At 36.6% G+C, this 17,561-nt stretch overlaps 1 protein-coding gene across 3 annotated transcripts in view; it reads right to left on the reverse strand.

Moving 5' to 3' along the window:
* Positions 1–3,254: 3,254 nt before the first annotated feature.
* FILIP1 (filamin A interacting protein 1) overlaps positions 3,255–17,561 on the reverse strand; it is a 222,715-nt gene continuing 208,408 nt past the window's right edge. For all 3 annotated transcript variants that reach the window (XM_086707253.1, XM_086707254.1, XM_025925728.2), the window contains exon 7: positions 3,255–7,080. Coding sequence is in view for 1 of the 3 variants with exons in the window: in XM_086707254.1 (XP_086563380.1) it covers positions 7,040–7,080 (41 nt within the window). In the remaining 2 variants the exon portion in view is untranslated. The remainder of the gene's footprint in view (positions 7,081–17,561) is intronic.

Consider the following 17,561-nt stretch of genomic DNA (forward strand, 5'->3'; position numbering starts at 1 on the left):
TAGACATACCTACATTTTTCTGTTTTTCCAGGTTTTAAATTATGGGAAGTCTGAGGGGAGGGAGAATTAGCAGGCATTTCATTATTATTTGTTTTTTTAAACACTTGGGCCACGTCTTTAAAATAGCTCTAACATATTTTTGAAGGATGACTTTCACAAAATTAACTTAAATGTGGAAGTCAACTTCTATTGAGACTGAGAAGTGAAACAATTTTTTTTGTCAATGGAACTAAATATTTATGACAACAAGTAGCCAAGACCTCCTAGGACCTCCCTCTGATCAGTGCGTGGTGAGGGACAAGGTAGGGGTTCAACAGACTGTTCACAACATTTTTTATTTTCACTGAATCTTCTGAGAAGAATCTGTACTCACTGTCTTCAATTCCTAACCTGTCCAACCTATTGCTCCCCCACTTCAGACCCCACTTCTGCTGAAGCGGCCTTGCTAACTAATTCCTACTCATCCTTCAAGATGCAAGACAGTAGCCAATTTGAGGAGTCTTTCTTTGTCCCTCAGGCTAAGCTAAGAGTTTCTCTCTGAGTTCAAGGCAACTTGTACATACCTCTATTCTTGCACTTAACTGTAGTACAGAAAAATATGTTTTTGTCTGTCTTTGCTATTAGATTATAAGCTGCTCAAGGTCAGAGACTTTTTATTTGTCTCGATATTTACAGCACCTGGAAAAATGCCAAGGTCTTAAAGGTATTCAGTAAATCCTATTGAACTAACCTGACCTACGCTCAACTCACATTTTAGTGGAAGAGACATCTTGGCAACAAACAACTGAAAAATACAGAGGTCAGTGCCATATAAGATGTATGCACAAGGAGTTACAGGAGATGCCATACCTCATCCTCTTTGTGATGTCAAAAGTTAAACTGTGAGGAAGTGGGTCCTAAGGCCTGAGTGACATTATGGCTCTCCATGCAGGAAAGAATAGGATCAAAAATAAAAGAACATAGAGAAAGTTGAACCTTATACTACACTCATTATTAATGATTTGCAGGACTCCATACCCTAGCTGATCATGTGCTTTTTCTCAGGGGCTTAGGTTGTTTCCCTGGAAACCAAGATTTCTGGTACCCTCCATTTTGGGGAAATACTCTGTTAGCTTATGTAGTCCATTTGTCCCACTTATCTACTTGCAACGACGCTCCATGTGGGAACAAATGCTTGGCCTCTTTGTGAATTGAAAATGACTGAACACACTTTTCTTGTTAAAACGGCATAGGCCATATGGTAGTCTGATAAGATGAAAGCCCTTTGTCTTTGCAGAGAGCCTATCTTCCCTTAAGATCAGTGATGGAGAGCCTTGTTTAATACTCTGCATCTAAACTCTGCATCTAAAACCTTCAGTGGGCACAGAGGTTTCTACAAGTGAAGGATCAGCAGGCAGAATAATTTGGTAAGGAAGATCTGGCACAGAATACTTTGGCTAAGGTACTACTCCTAGAGGAGCAACCCTTTGGAGTTAAGTAAGTAATTGGGTGCCTACAAAACACCCTGCCACTTTGACTAAATATATCCTGCTGTCAAAGAGGAGAAAGAAATGTGTCCTAGGAGCCAGAAGCCAAAAATGAGAATGGTGATGGCCATGGAAAATGTCTGTGAAGATTGGGGAAAAGGAGATAGAGCATCTGGAAGAAAAGTGGGAAAAGGCCTCTCCCTAGAAGGAATTATATTGCCCTTTGCAAACATTTATCCAGTATCTTAGATTCACTGTGAGGAATATGCAAGTTCTGTCTTTAAGAAGCTTACAGGCCAACTGGAGAATAACTTTGTACACCAATACCAGTCAATATAAGGCAATATAAGAATGGGAAAATGGACTACTGAAGAGAAAGGAAAAAAATATTTTCTTCTTAGAGATGCTTATCTCTGAAAGAAATGCTGAAGATAATTCCAGGGGAAATTAAAGAAGGACTGATTATCTTTAAAAAAAAAAAAAAAAAAAGTTATCTGGGAACTCCAGGGAACTGGGACCCAACCATTATCTGTGGATCAGGTAGCTATCCCTGGAACTGTGCAGTCAGTGAGGGTTGATCTCAAAGGGAATTGAGGGGAGGTCTCAAAGCTTGACATCTTTTATAGGTTCCGTGGGATACTGTTAAATACAAATTTCAAAAGTAAATTTTAATGATATGCAAAAAAAGAAAACAAGTATGATGCAATGTACCCTATTTCCAACATGCATGGAGCCCGGGGAACTTGTTCCAGTTTCTGTGTACAGGAGAATAGGCTGGTGCTCATTAAAAGTGACTTTAGTGGCACCTGGGTGGCTCAGTCGGTTGAGCTTCTGACTTTGGCTCAGGTCACAAGCTCACTCAAGGTTAATGAGTTAAAGCCCCATGTTGGGTTCCCTGCTGTTAGCACGGAGCCCAATTTGGATCCTATGTCTCCCTCCTCTACCCCTCCCCTGCTCTTGCTTTCTCTCTCTCAAAAATAAACAGTTAAAAAAGTAACTCTAGCCCAGGGCTCAAGGGGAACAAATTTATTTAAGCAAATATGGTAGAAAGCTTGAGACCTTCCTTCTCCTGGGAAGTCACGAAATAAACAGACGATGACTTTTGGCCAGTGCTCTTAAACTATGTGCACCAAAGGGCTCCACTCCTCCAAAAAGGGGCCACAGAGCTGCTTTTTGGGTAAGACCCCTAACATCTGCAACTTTCCTGTAGAAAGCATCTTTGTTTAGACATCATCCTTGCCTGCTTTTTTGATCTTTAAATAATAAACAGGAGAAAACCATTCCTTTGTTCCAAATAAGGCAAAGATAAGTAGAGATTGGCTACAGACCACCATTTCTGACACTATAAAAGGGGCCGGAGAATAGCCCCACTGTCCCCCTGGCCCACCTTGCTGAAAGCATTACCCAACTGCCTCTCTGGAAGAGGGGCTATGGATTGCTGGCAAAACCTCAGGAGCATTTGCTCTACTGAGCAATCTACCTTCAGATTGACAGCAGAAAGTAGTAGAGGAAAATCTGAATATTGACTGGCATTGCATTTGATGAGGATAAAGGGCTGAGGGAAACCCTATAACCAGTTCCATCTCTTGGTGTCTTGCAGTTTTCATCTTACTGAAGAATCAGACTATGATGTAACTCAGAGGAAAAGTATCTCATTTTGGCAGATCTGCTGTACCACTTCTGCTTATTCACAGTGAAAAACATCATATTTTTAAGAAAACATGAAATGCAGAAGTGAAAACTATCTTAAAGCAAATAATTTTAAATAAAAATAAGGTGAAGGTTGAATCCTCGTTTTAAATGATTTTAATTTTACGAATATTATGTTCCAACTCAAAAAAGAATATTGCACGATGTTTTTATATCACAATTGTTCTTTTTCTCACTCTCTAGTGAGACTTGGATAAACATGGTTGACTTTGGAAATAACACAAAGAGAACACCTTAGTTGGCTAAATAATTTCAATAATCTTTGAAGAACTGAAAGCAAGATATTACATTCATATAAAAGACAAGTAGATACCCATAAATTCACTTGGCTGTAGTGAAAAATAACAAACTTCTCATGTACTTAATAAAACTTAAAGGAGACAAAATTGATAATGCTGTGAAAATATAATGTAACACCAAAATTTTTCAATGCACTTTTTTGCTTTCGTAAATCCATTAATTAAACTGGAAGACTTGTAAGAATATCTGATCACAATGTAAGCCTCTTATAATGGAGAGGCTGACATCTGATATTTTTTAAACAAAATCTAAATAAATACAATCTGCACTGGTAAAAATAACAAAATCTGTGAATGGTAAGGCAAAATTACCTAAACGATATAAATGAAAAAACAACACCAAAAAATAAACGTATTATGTGATGGCACCTATAAACATTTCTATTCAAATTTATTAATCTATAACATTTTCCCTATGTATCATATGTTTCCCTATGTTATCATATAGTTATGGAGTAAATGTTGACAATGTAAGACAATAAAATATTAGTGGTCACTAAACAAAGTTAATTCCAGGAAAATTTCCTAATTTTTATGAATTTATTACAATAATTTTTATTGTTTTCCTCTTTGCCTTCTAATTAGTATTTTTAGCAGGAGCTTAGCACTGGAGTCCAAGGGGGGTTGTATGCCTCAGGTGCCAGTTGTGGGATTTTTTTAACTTCCATTTTGCATTGTTGTTATTTTAGAATTGTTCCTCATCAGATTCATAACACACCCAACTTTTGCTGTTTTTTATTCACTTCCAGGAAAATTCAACCACAGCAAAAAGAGAAAGAACAAAATATTGCCTGAAATTGTCAAAATATTGACAAAATATTGTCTGATATTATCAAAATATTGTCTGTCATTTTGTCTGATCCAACATTTACTCTTGCTCTACCACTGGTTTTTAGAACCTGTGAATTATTTCAATAGCGCTAGTGTCTTTTTTAATGCTTAAGCTAGGTATTCCACATCATGAATTTTTTTTTTATGGTTGTCCTAAGAGACAATTAATTCACATTTTGTGAACATTCTAGGCATCTATCATCTGGAAAATTTATCCACTGTCTGCAGAAGATACCTCAAAAAATCTCTACAGAAGATACCTCAAAAAATGCTCTTATCAAAAAAAAAGGGTAAAATAATGGGTAGTTCAATTGTTGCACTTTAAACTGGAATCATTTCAGAAAATACAATTCTTCCATTCAAAACTGATTATCTTTCATATTGATGATTGGAGATTTACTTACAATGAAAGATATAGAAATTATGTGAGTCTAGGATGGTTCCAGGGTTGCACGTGGAGGCAATTTTTTTCAACTGGATGTGGATATTGGGATAAGACTATTTATGATCTTATTTGTTTATTCATTAGATAAGGATACAACTAGTTGGTGTTTTCACTTTTCTGTTAATTTTTAATATTTTTTTATTTCAGAACAATTTTTTTTATTAATTTTTATTAGTTTTACTCATCTGTCACTCAGATTCCATTTAGGTTTGCATAGAGGACTTAATCACAGCATGAGCAGAAAAGGTCTCAGCATCCGTCTAAGTGACTCTGATCGCACCACCATACTTTGCATCGCAAGTACCAAATTTTATTATAAAGTCAAGAGAAATTAAAACTTCAGATCCAAGTGATTTACTTGTAATATTTTAAATTCCAGAGGTAAAGTCTCATTCTCTAGCCTTTTCACTGTTAGCTTAATAAAATTCCCACAAGTTGAGAAAAAGTTATTGCTTCAAATGCTAATTTGTGATACATCAGAATATTTTGCCATCAGAAGTATAACCATGGGCAAATAGGTAACTTAACTGTGTGTCAAAAAAAGATAACAATACAAGATAAAACGCTTTTCTAATTGAAAATGCCTTTACAGTTCAGAAACATTTTCAGAAAACAAAATTCCTAGCAACAGTTTTTAAAATCTTCACACATATACACTCTAGTTTGCTTAATCGTTAATCAAAAGCTCTGAAGGATATGTGATACTTTCACAATCATTCAAGCTAGGACAAGCCTACCATAGCATTTCTTTTACTTACAAAAATCAAACTAATTTTACATAAAATATAATTTAATTTATAATATCTACAAATATGATTGCTAATTCCACAAAGTATACCTTAAAACCTTCCAAAGGTACCTAGGGGGAAGAAGTCAAATTAATTTTTCTATTCCAGGAACTCATTGTGGACTCACCTCTATGGGCTTATAACCTGGATACAACCTGTCAACCAGAGAAATGAGCCAACAGTGTTGTTTGCATGGTTTTTAGGTATTAATGTGACACTGGGAAGCGTTCTTTGTTTAATCTCAGTAGAGTTACATGATATATGATTTCTACATTCAGAAACTAGTATGTCAATTCTTCATTTACCTTTAAAGTTATCTTTTTAAACACCTTATTGAAAACATATCCACGTTAGCAAAGTCTTTTTTTAAAAACCTGTGTTATTCGGGTTTCAAGTAGACTTTAGATGCACATTTTTCCATAAACCTAAATTCGACAGCAGCTCTGACACTGAGATTTGAGTAAAGCACATTGTGCTTTTATCTTTAAAGAATAATTCTGCAACCTATATGCAGTTATGAAAAAATATCTAAATCCTACCTATCAAGAAAAAAAAAATGTTATCTATCATGAGATTTCTCTTACCATTTTTTTAAAAGATGCAGATATTACCTACGTCATTTTTTATTTTTCGGGCTTTCATTTGGGCAGACTGTGAGAAATATCTTGATATCACAGTCCTTAATATAAGTCTTGTATATATAAGCAAATAATGAAAACAGAAATATAATTGAACTGTCAGTCAAAGCAATTCCCATAACGCTTACTGGTTAAACTTACATATCTCCTTTTATTAATTTGTTCCGTATGAAATTCAATTCATCCAGGGATTTTGGCACAGAACACTAGAAAGAGCAACTTTTAAAACTGGCTCTAGGTATTTAAAATTAAACTCTTAAATCAGCGTTATTACTGTGGAGCCATGATCAGACACAGTATTGTACAGCAATAATAAAATCTCTTCTAGAATCTCCTGCTTCTATTTTATGTTTTGAATTTACCCCAGGAAATATATAGTGTTGTACTTTCTTTTTCTTCAGAAAAATAACAAATTGATAAAGGAAAATACTTATAGGTTTCCATTTTGAATGCACCAGTACCAATACTTTGAATAACTGACAGTGTATTCTACAGGTATATGTGCCATAGACTACGAAAAAGGAAACACTTTAGGAAAAAAATCACATTACAGAGTATATTATAAAAATAAATTACATAGCATGTGCCCATGGACCTGAAAGCCTTACAAAAGGCAGAGAAATTTATTTTGACACAAAGAGTGAATTGCTCTTGTTACCTATTTTCATATTATCAGCAATGCCATTTTCAGCTTTTGCATTATATCTTCAAAAAAAAAAAATCACTGGAAGTAGAAAATTATTCCCAGTAGTGATCAGTAGCACAGAGGACCTTAGTGATGATGAAGGGCCGTAGAAATACTATTCATTCAACAGGGATTCAGAGGAAGTACACACACCCAGTATGTGCTTGGTTTACCATTTCATCTGGAGTTCATTCGTAACTGGTGAATGACGATGCTTTCTATAAAGAGAAGAAAGACAGTATTTTCAATTAAACTGAAAACTCAGTAGTTTATGTGGGATCAATACTACATTATCTCACTTAAAGACTAGATGTTAAACAACAAAACAAACAAAAACAGATACATGAGCCCAATAGCTTCTCCTGCAGTTCTTTACTAGTCTTGGGTAATTTCTTTATATTGACATATGTGCTTTACCTCCAAAATTCTCAAAGCCTTTTAGAAACTATGTCTAATATTCTAATAATATTAGGTTGATTTTACCCCCAGGAAAGAACTGAACACAAAGATATTAATTACTGCATATAAGCCCCATGCTGGAAAGCTAGACTATTTTCCAGAAATAACTATACTCCTCTAGCCATACGTTTTCTTCTTTTTTTTTTTTTTTGTAATGTTTACTTATTTTTGAGAGGAAGAGAGACAGAGTGTGAGTGGGGGAGGGGCAGAGAGAGAGAGGGAAACACAGAATCTGAAGCAGTCTCCAGACTCTGAGCTGTAAGGACAGAACCCTACACGGGACTCGAACTCATGAACTGCAAGATCATGAGCTAAAGTTGGACTCTCCATGAACTGAGCCACCCAGGCACCCCCATACTCTTTCTAATCTGAGCAATATTCACATATTTTTTACTTCTTTTTTTATGTGTGTGGATTTGAGTTTTAATAAGGAAATAGTCATTATCTACTCCTAAGAAGTCACTAAACACAGACAACTCACATTTGTCTTGGACTAGTTCTTTTTGCAAAGTTATGTATATGCTTTTAAATCTAGATTCATTCTTATAAGGGTAAAAAAAAAAAATAGCTTGAGATAGTACCAGCCATGTTATGGATGTGTGAGCCGAAGTCAGACGCTCAACCAACTGAGCCACCCAGGTGCCCCCAACGATTGCTTATTAGGCACTACTATGTGTCCATTGCTCTGCTAAGCATGGAACTATATAAGTGATCAAAATGGGAGAGAGTCCTGCCATTTGCTGAGATTATAAAGAACAGAGCACAGAAATAACTAAGCTTCAAATGGTTCCTTCACCTGAAATATGTAATACCTCCCTGTCAGCATACGGCAGTGTGGTAAGGGTAGAAACTAATGTCAGGGTTAGTCAATGACAAGGACATTTTCATCTATTATTTTCACTTTAATATCAAATAATTAATATTTACATTTTATTTTTACTTAAGTAGTTAAAATCTAAGTAAACATTAATTAAAGCACATTATATCATAGACATATAGATTTGTGCTAATTATATACAGTGGAGGATCCTTTGTCAAAAAGTTTAATTTGATTTTATTAACTTGACTTCATGCTGACCACTAGATGGAGATATTCCCATTCCTTCCCTCAACCTTTCGATTTGAATTTGGGATAAAACAGATGGGAAAGCAAAGTAGAACGAAATCGATAAAAGTTTTATATATTTAATAATATTTAGCAATGAAGGCTTTGTAATGCTTTTAAGACCCACATATGATTTTTCACAATGAGAAACCCTTAAAAATCATCTCATTTTTCTCATTGGAAAATTGCTCTATCTCTAAATTTTTTCAATGCCTAAAAATATATTGAAATCTTCATCCAAAAACTAAAAGCACTAGTTAAAATACTATACAGTCAAAAATCAGGATCTAAGGTTCAAATTCTATTTCTCACTCAACACTTTTCCTTTTTAAAATTTCTGTAGAAGTTTTCAAAGAGTGAAAAGACAGATCTCAAGTCTCCCTAAAAGAATTAAAGTATCTGGCCCATTTTCCTCCCTTAGGAAAGCATGGAGAACTTAAATTTAAAAGAGTGAAATCCAGAATTGTTATTATCCTAGATGTGATTTAGAACGGGCATGTCTTTGTTTCCTCACCACAAAATGAGGGTATTAGAGATCGTCACTAAAGTCCTTTGCAGTGTAAACATTTTGTGTTACTAGAATACCTTCTCTCACCTTGAGTGTGCAAACCTCAAAATTCCTAGAGTTGCCTTAATCTTAACATTTTGCAATCCTCATCATAATAATAGCTTTGCAGAATTAGAATTTTCAGAATTCGGAATTTTCAGTAATTGGTGAAAATACATATGGCAAAAGGGTCCATACATAGAAGAAACAATGTCTTGGTTGGACCATTACATTTTATTATTACATTTAAATTAGCAAACTAACAATCCCGCATGATATATATACTAACGCTATTAATCAGTCTGCTTTCTAAAACGACTATCTTAAAAATACTTGACAATGCTAAGTAACAGTTTATTTTATTCTACTTTAATAATAAAAGAGGATATTTTATTTTTATATACATAAGCTTTATTTAAAGGAATACAATCAAGCCCAAGTTATTTTGTTTTATACACATGAAAACATAGTTCATCTTGTTTCTAGCGATAGTGAAAAAATATCTATATAATAGAAGCTCTATGAATTGAAATGTACTAAACATATTTATTAAATCTACATCTGCTTATTATCTGTTTTCCCCAAGTCTGTAAACTGACTCAGAAAATAATCACCCTGCCACTACAGCAAATTGTGAAAGATAAAAACATGTTACTTCTCTCTCTCTCTCTCTCTCTCTCTCTCTCTCTGTCTGCCTCTCCCATGTTCTCTCTCTCTCTCTCTCAAAATAAATAAACAAACTTTAAAAAGAAATGTTGCTTTAAGCCAGTAGATTTTGAGGTGACTCATTACACAGCAAAACTATCTGGTGCATACAGAGTCCTTGGTTGTCAGCAAAAAAAAAAAAAAAAAAATGCTTTAGGGATGATGCCATTATTTATGTTTTTTTTTTTAAAGGGCAGAGTTTCAAGTCTTTCCTTGGCTTTTTTTTATGGTTCAGTACAATAAAATAATGATATAAATTTTACTGAAGTTACAAAGTCAGTGAGCAAATCTTATTCCATTTCCTGCTCGTCTTCATTTCATCTCAGAATTAGACCCAAATACAGGTCATTTGGGGCCTCTGAAGTAACCTGAGTAAAATCAGGTATAATTCTTCAATAAGGTTTCTCTTTTTACAGACAACATTTTTCTGACATTAGTAATTTGTAGAGAATATAATAGACAGGTTGAGACCAAAGGCCATAGTTAATTTCTACTTCTATCGCAAACTCAAAATAGCAAAGTACTTAAATTTAGGGCCTTCTGATGTGCCAACAGTTAATAACATCATTTCCTTTTTCCTAATTGTAAGAAGGAGAAAACTGTAAATCTTAATCAGCATATGGGGACATTGGATTTTTATGTATTTTTGACATTAACAGTTTACCAAAAGCCCTTACAGACACTTTCCTCTGTATGTTTCTTTCAAGTGTTATCTTGATGTGTTCTCAGGTAACACATTACTACATTATTTGTAATTATGATATTACTGTGAAAAGATGTTTCACAATAACATGAATTCATAACATGAACACACCAGCTATTAGATGATGTCCATGAAAAGAAAGTTCAACATATTATCAATTCCTAATTACACTTGATCTTACTCTTCATGCTCCTTGGGTGGTAATCCCAAACTACTGGCCAGCCAAATGACTTGAGATCCAAAGTTGTATATGCAAGACGGGATTTGGGGAGAAGTTTGGGGGAGATTCTCTCTTGAGTGCTAGAGTGTGGCAACATGGCAAAAAATTGCAAGTTTGATTCTTCCCAGGAGAGCTCCTTGGCTGTGGAGTAGGAAAGATGTATTCCCTGGAAAGTCAATGTCTTCCTCCCAAGCAGTACATATGTTTATACTCTGCCAAACTCTCTGCAAGGGGACACTTGAGCTCTGAATTTTAAAAGTCTATTCTAGTAAATGAGACAAGATCGCTTTAATAGATAGCCTCTAAGTTCACACACTAAAGACTAAGATAGAAGTTCAATTTATAGCAGGACTTTCTTTCTGCAAAGGAGGGCTGCTTTATCCACAGGAAACTGCACACCAAATTACTACAGAAAACATTTCCTCTTGGATTTTGCTTCAGTTTGGCTGGCTTATGACCTGTTTCCCTTGTTTCATGGCTCCCTACTCCCTGTGGGCTCTGCCTAAAGGGCAATGCACAGGCTTAGGGCTGTGCTGTTCTTCCTCTCCACTAGGACCCAACACCAGCTTTAACATGCTGTCTGCAGAGTGATTTATTCACCTAAAAAATGTCCTAGACCTTTTAGATATTGTTTTCTAAAGTGCCTAGATATTGTTTTCTTTTAAGGTTCTCATTTTAATAAACTATTTCAGTATTCATTCCTGTTATTATCACATTCAGAAATTAATCAGAGTTCTGAGAAAACATCTGTTTTAAATAGGAAGTCCAATAAACTTCCTCTGTTGACTTGGACTTGTATTCCTTCTTTTCTTTTGGATTCAGCTCAGCTAATTAAAAATACTTCCGCTAATCAGTTCTGTCATTTGCTTGAGGAAACTTTTGAACCAGATGAAATACACTCCCTTGGGGTTTCTCAACCATCTAATAGTTTATTTGCTTCCTTCCAAAACATTTCCCACTCCATCATCAGCCCAAACCATCCCCTTACCTCTCCAGGTTGCAGAGTTACCAATATCAGTTATGACTGGTAACTTCTTTTTTAGGCAACTTAATTCTTATCTCTCACATAGTTTACTATTTCTAGATACAAGTAAATTGGAACTAATTATCTCACATATAACATTAACTATAAGTCAAAGTTCAATGGTGGAAAATAGTTAAGCATTTGAGTTAAGATTGCTTATGTTCTACCTTTTTGGACACAAATGCTAAATGCCTAGGTTGATCTCAGTCTATGGCCGGTCACAGAATAGCATAGAAAATAATATTATATGTGAAAGTTGGGAATGGCCTGTGCTTTTTAGATAAAAACAACAATATTTATCAAAGTACTGTTATGGAAACTTTGACACATATAGCTTCTACATAGCTATCTCAATATCTCAAAATCCTTTGGCAATATTATTTTGGCCTAGTGAGTGTGGATGTTTTAGTCTATATATGAAAACATACTTCGCTCACCTGAGGTTGTTTCTCATATGAAATAATGAATAATGCACGGAAAACCTGGCACCATCACTAATAAGATGGTTGGACGCCTCTAAACCTTGGAGTTTTTTTGTTTTGTTCTTGGTTTTGATTTTGTTTCCATCTTTAATCATAGAGATAATTATCTTCTTGACCTCTAAAGTCTGGTTCCACTATTACCAGCACTTGATTTTGCAATTCTATCATACATATATAACATTAGCACAAGTAGAAAGGCCAAAACTACATTTACCAGATAAGAAATTTTTTATTAGTTTTTAGGAAAAGTGCTATGGTAGAATGTTTTAAGTTTCTTGCTAAATAGTGAAGCCTATCCTTTGACTATAAGGAGGAATGCCAGAATCATAAATGGTTATAGCTAAATGTTAAACCATAAGCTAAAGTAAGGCAATTTGCCAAAGGTCACACAACCTTACTCTGATCTCCAGGTTTTCAGGTCTATATCAGGTATCTAGTCCATTGTTCAGCAATCCACTTTCTCTGGGTGTTCACCTTAATATCTATCCTAAATCTAAATCCTGCCTATTGGTAATGTTGTTCGGTCCTTTAAAACAAGAGCCTCTCCTGGCCTATTTTAGAAGGTCCTTCGTGAACCTGAAGAGCGTGACAAATCACCTGAAAATTTCTCTTCCCAGAAGTGTCTTTCATGTGCCTCTGGGAGAGTTCAAGAGGGTGAGGAAAGAGCAATTTGTAATTCATTCAAGTATCTGTCTATGTTAGAAAGCTCTCAGTGCTCCTAAGTTCTCCACATGTAGTGTGATGGCTTCAGAGATGACAACTCCCCAGTCCAGGATCCCTGGCTGTTCTGCACCCATTATGGGCCTATCATGACTTTGAAGGGAAATAGACATAACTCACACTACCCAGAATGGCAGTACCTGAATTTCCTCTAATTTCACCATCTCTTTATGTCCATGTTCTCACGCATGATTTGTCAGGACCCTCCACATTCTCACAGGTTTGCGTTGCAGACAAAGGCAGGAAGCGAGAACACCTCTTTCTTCTGCAACTTCCAGCCATCCTTCAACTTCTGGTTTTCTTTCTCTACAGTAAAGTGCCAAGTTTTTTACGAAGTGGACAGGCTTTAAAACCCAGGTTAGATTCTGAAATAATGGCTTGTCTTTCTAGTAGAGGCAACGTTTTTAAAAGAAATTTTAAACAGAGATGGCCACAACCACCAGAAGGAAAAGTAGGGAGAAGGGACAAATTGAACAAGTCAAGGAAAGGTGGACTGGCCTGGTATACAAGCCATTCTGTCCAGCTGGGGAACAGGAGTCCAGGCAAGGGAAAGGGAAGGGGAGGGATGCTCAAAGATCAGGGAGGGATAGAGCCGGGTCGCAAAGAGCCTCAAGGGCCATATGGAGTTGTTGGCATTGTGTTCTTTAGGTAATGAGGAGCCTTTGGAGGGTTTTCAAATAGAGGAGTGATATGATCAACTTGAACTTTGGAAAACAAAATGAAAAATGAATCTGAGAGTTTTGAAGCTAGAGATTTTGAGACCAGTTAGGGGCACATTGGAGGAATCCAGATGAGAAGTAATTAAAACCTCAACTTAGGCAGTAGCAGGGGAAATGGAGATGTGAGTCCAGCTGATAGAAGTGATAGGGGATCAGACTGTGAGAGACTTGCTGAATGAGTCTACTTGATGGTTGTGGGAGAAGAAGGCTAGAACGGCTACCAGGTTTCTTGTGTGGGTGACTGAGTGGATCAGGATATCCCTTCTGAAATGCAGAATAGTAAGGAGAAGAAGACTTGGAAGAAGGATGGAGGAGGTGTTGAGAATTGCTTTTTATTTTTTTTTTAAGGTTTAGTTATTTTTGAGAGAGAGAGAGAGAGCTCAAGCAGGGGAGGAGCAGAAAAAGAGGGGGACAGAGGATCCATAGCAGGTTCCTCACTGAGAGCAGCAAGTCTGATGGGGGGCTTGAATTAATGAACCATGAGATCATGACCTGGACCGAAGATGGACACTCAACCGAATGAGCCACCCAGGTACCCCAAGAATTGTTTCCAAACAAATTAACTTGGAGATATATAGTACAATGTTGGATAAGCATTTGGAGATAGAGGATTGGTAGCCATCAACATATGGGTGATTAACTGAAGCCATGGGAGTGCATAAAATAACCAGAATGAACATGTATTGTAGGAAATTGGGAGAGATAAGGAAAACAATGACATTTAGATTGTATGCATAAAATAAGGAGCCAGGAAAAGAGACTGAGGTGGAGTGGTCAGAGAGATCAAAGGAAAACCAAAAGAGATTAGATGTCTTAGTCACCTGACCAGAACCCAAGGTTTATTTTTCTAGGAAAAAAACCAAAAAACAAAAAACAAAGAACAAAAAACTAACCTAGGAAGTTCTAGACCTACGCATATGAAGAGAAGCATAGACTAAATGCAAGGGAATAAAAATGTTTGCACACTTTACTGTGAGATTCTTCATCTCACCTTCCCTGATCTATTCCCAGAATACATGTAGCCTGCCCCAAGAAGGTTACCGAGGGATTTTTTTTCTTCAAAAACTACTGGAAGATGTACAGTTGACCCTTGATCAATACAAGTTTAAACTGTGCAGGTCCACTTCTATGTGTATTTTTGTTCATAAATACAGTACAATACTATAAATGTATTTAATCTTCCTTATGATTTTCTTAATATTTTCTTGTCTCTTATTGTAAGGATACGATATATAATACATGTAACATATGAAATATGTATTAATTGACTGGTTATGCAATTGGTAAGGCTTCCAGCCAACTGTAGGCTATTAGTAATTAAGTTTCTGGGGAGTCAAAAGTTACACTGCACTAGAGGTCAATGCCATTAACTCCTATATTTTTCAAGGATCAACCGTACTTCAATAGATAGATATGCAGATAGACGTGTAAGCAAAATGCTAAGAAAAAATGCAGGAAACAGGATTCAACTTGGGCAAAAGAACAATAGGACAATAGCATAACCTGGCCTAGAGCATGACCAATCCAAGGCTAAGTAGGGAAGCAGAGAGCTAAACTAGGAAACTAACGGGCTGAACTAGGAAAGCCCCAAGGCAAAATTAAGAAACTTATGTGTTTAAGTGTTTGGAAAAATCATTGATGGGTGTTTGGCAGGTCTATAGGAGCATTTTAAAAAAAGATAGATACATAGAAAACAAAGTAGATGAAAAATTAAAATAATTATCCTATTGATGGGTGAAAAGTGGCAAGAGAAAGGAAACACAAGCATAGTATACTATATGCCTCACCAGGGAACAATATTTATTTATTTATTTATTTATTTATTTATTTAAAGATTTAATTTTTAGGCAATCTCTACACCCAACATGGGGCTCGAACTCACAACCCTGAGATCAAGAGTCATGAGTTCTGCCAGTCAGTTGCCCCAACAGGGAACAGTGTTTAAATTTACACTGTAAACATATAAATACATAAACATATAAATGCTGACTGATAATTTATCAAAAAATTCGTGTTGTAATCATACTGGGAGGATGGGGAAAAAGGACAGAGGTGACATATGAGAGCATCCTCAACCATCAAAGCAATAATGGGAAGACAGAAAATAATGTCTACATTGACAAAGAATACAAGTATATTATTTAGAAATACGTAGATAAACACCAGAAAAACAGCTAAGAGTTAGAAATGATGTTTTCCAGGGAGTAAAACTGAGGGAAAAGGGGAGTGAGATAAGCAAGAATGGTTTTAATTTTCTTTTAGTGCTGGCTGATAGTTTAACCTTGTATATGAATTACCTTTTTTTAAATGTTTATTTGTTTTTGAGAGAGAGAGAGAGAGAGAGAGTATGCACTCAAGTGAGTGGAGGAGGTGCAGAAAGAGAAGGAGAGGCAGAATCCCAAGCAGGCTCCTCTCTGTTAGCACAGAGCTGGAACCCATACACTGTGAGATCATGACTTGAGCCGAAATCAAGAGTCAGATGCTTAACCAACTGAGTAACCCAGGTGCCCCTGTATATGAATTATACTAATAAAATTTTTAAAAGAGGGACATCTGGGTGGCTCAGTCAGTTAAGCATCAGACTTCAGCTCAGGTCGTGATCTTACAGTTAGTGAGTTCAAGCCCCGTGTTGGGCTCTCCACAGTCAGCACAGAGCCTGCTTTGATCTCTTGTCCCCCTCTCTTTCTGCTCCTCCCCAGCTCATTCTCTCTCTCTCTCTCTCTCTCTCTCTCTCTCTCTCAAAATAAATAAATAAACTTTTTAAAAAATTTTTAAAGGAGTTGGAGCACCTGGTGGCTCTGTCAGTTAAGTGTCCAATGCTTGATTTCAGCCCAGGTCATGATCTCACAGTTCATGAGTTCAAGCCCCACATCAGGCTCTGCGCTGACAGTGCAAAGCCTGCTTGGGATTCTCTCTCTCCCTCTCTCTCTGCCCCTCCCCTGCTCTCTCTCTCTCCTCTCTCTCTCTCTCTCTCTCTCTCTCCCTGTTTCTCAAAATAACTTAATTAATTTAAAAAAAAAAAGAGTTAAGGAATAAATGGAAATGTGGAGGTGGAGGCAGAAAAGGTTGAGTGTTTGGTCTGTGGCTTAACTGGGCAGAAAGGAGACAGGGCAGCAGCTATAGAGGACTGCATGGCTGAAGGAAGAATTGTGCTCCAATGGAAGAGTCCAGAGCATATTTATATCCTGTGCGGAAGTAGCAGGTAAAAAGGAGAAACTGAAACAGCAGAGGATGAGGACATAACCAACAATGAAACCCTAGAGGAGGTTGTGGAGGGGAAACCCTGAATTCCATCTGGGTTGGGGAAAATTTGGAATTGTGTGCTCCTGTTTACTGGGAAGCCCCCTCTGTGTCCATCCTTCTCTCTGCCCTTCAACCTCCCACATAAGCGCAGTCTTCTTATCTAACATCCCTGGGTTTTTCTTTTTTTTTTTTTTTTTAATTTTTTTTTTTTTCAACGTTTATTTATTTTTGGGACAGAGAGAGACAGAGCATGAATGGGCGAGGGGCAGAGAGAGAGGGAGACACAGAATCAGAAACAGGCTCCAGGCTCTGAGCCATCAGCCCAGAGCCCGACGCGGGGCTCGAACTCACGGACCGCGAGATCGTGACCTGGCTGAAGTCGGACGCTTAACCGACTGCGCCACCCAGGCGCCCCAATCCCTGGGTTTTTCTGATCAGGGAAGTCTCATGCTTTCCTCAGTGTTCTAAACCTATGAGGAAATAAGAAATTCAAATCTTTGTACATCTTATATTCTTGGATATGTTTTCATTTCCCTGCAACTATACTCTTCCCACATGACACATCAAAGCCATTCTTTCACTTCTTTCTTGAAGACATTCAAGTAAGAGATCTAGTAAGACCTGCTGTTAATGAATACGCTAAAACCTCTGGAGTCTGGTTGCTATCCATTAACTTGCCCTCACTGAAAATGTAACAAAATTACCAGCAGAAACTGAATGAGTCTGTTTAAGCAAGTGACCTAGACAGAAAGGTCATTTTCAAGAAATGATA

This window comes from Puma concolor, chromosome B2 (assembly GCF_028749965.1).
Source record: "Puma concolor isolate L17-30 chromosome B2, mPumCon1.1.hap2, whole genome shotgun sequence".
NCBI classification, from domain to species: Eukaryota; Metazoa; Chordata; class Mammalia; order Carnivora; family Felidae; genus Puma; species Puma concolor.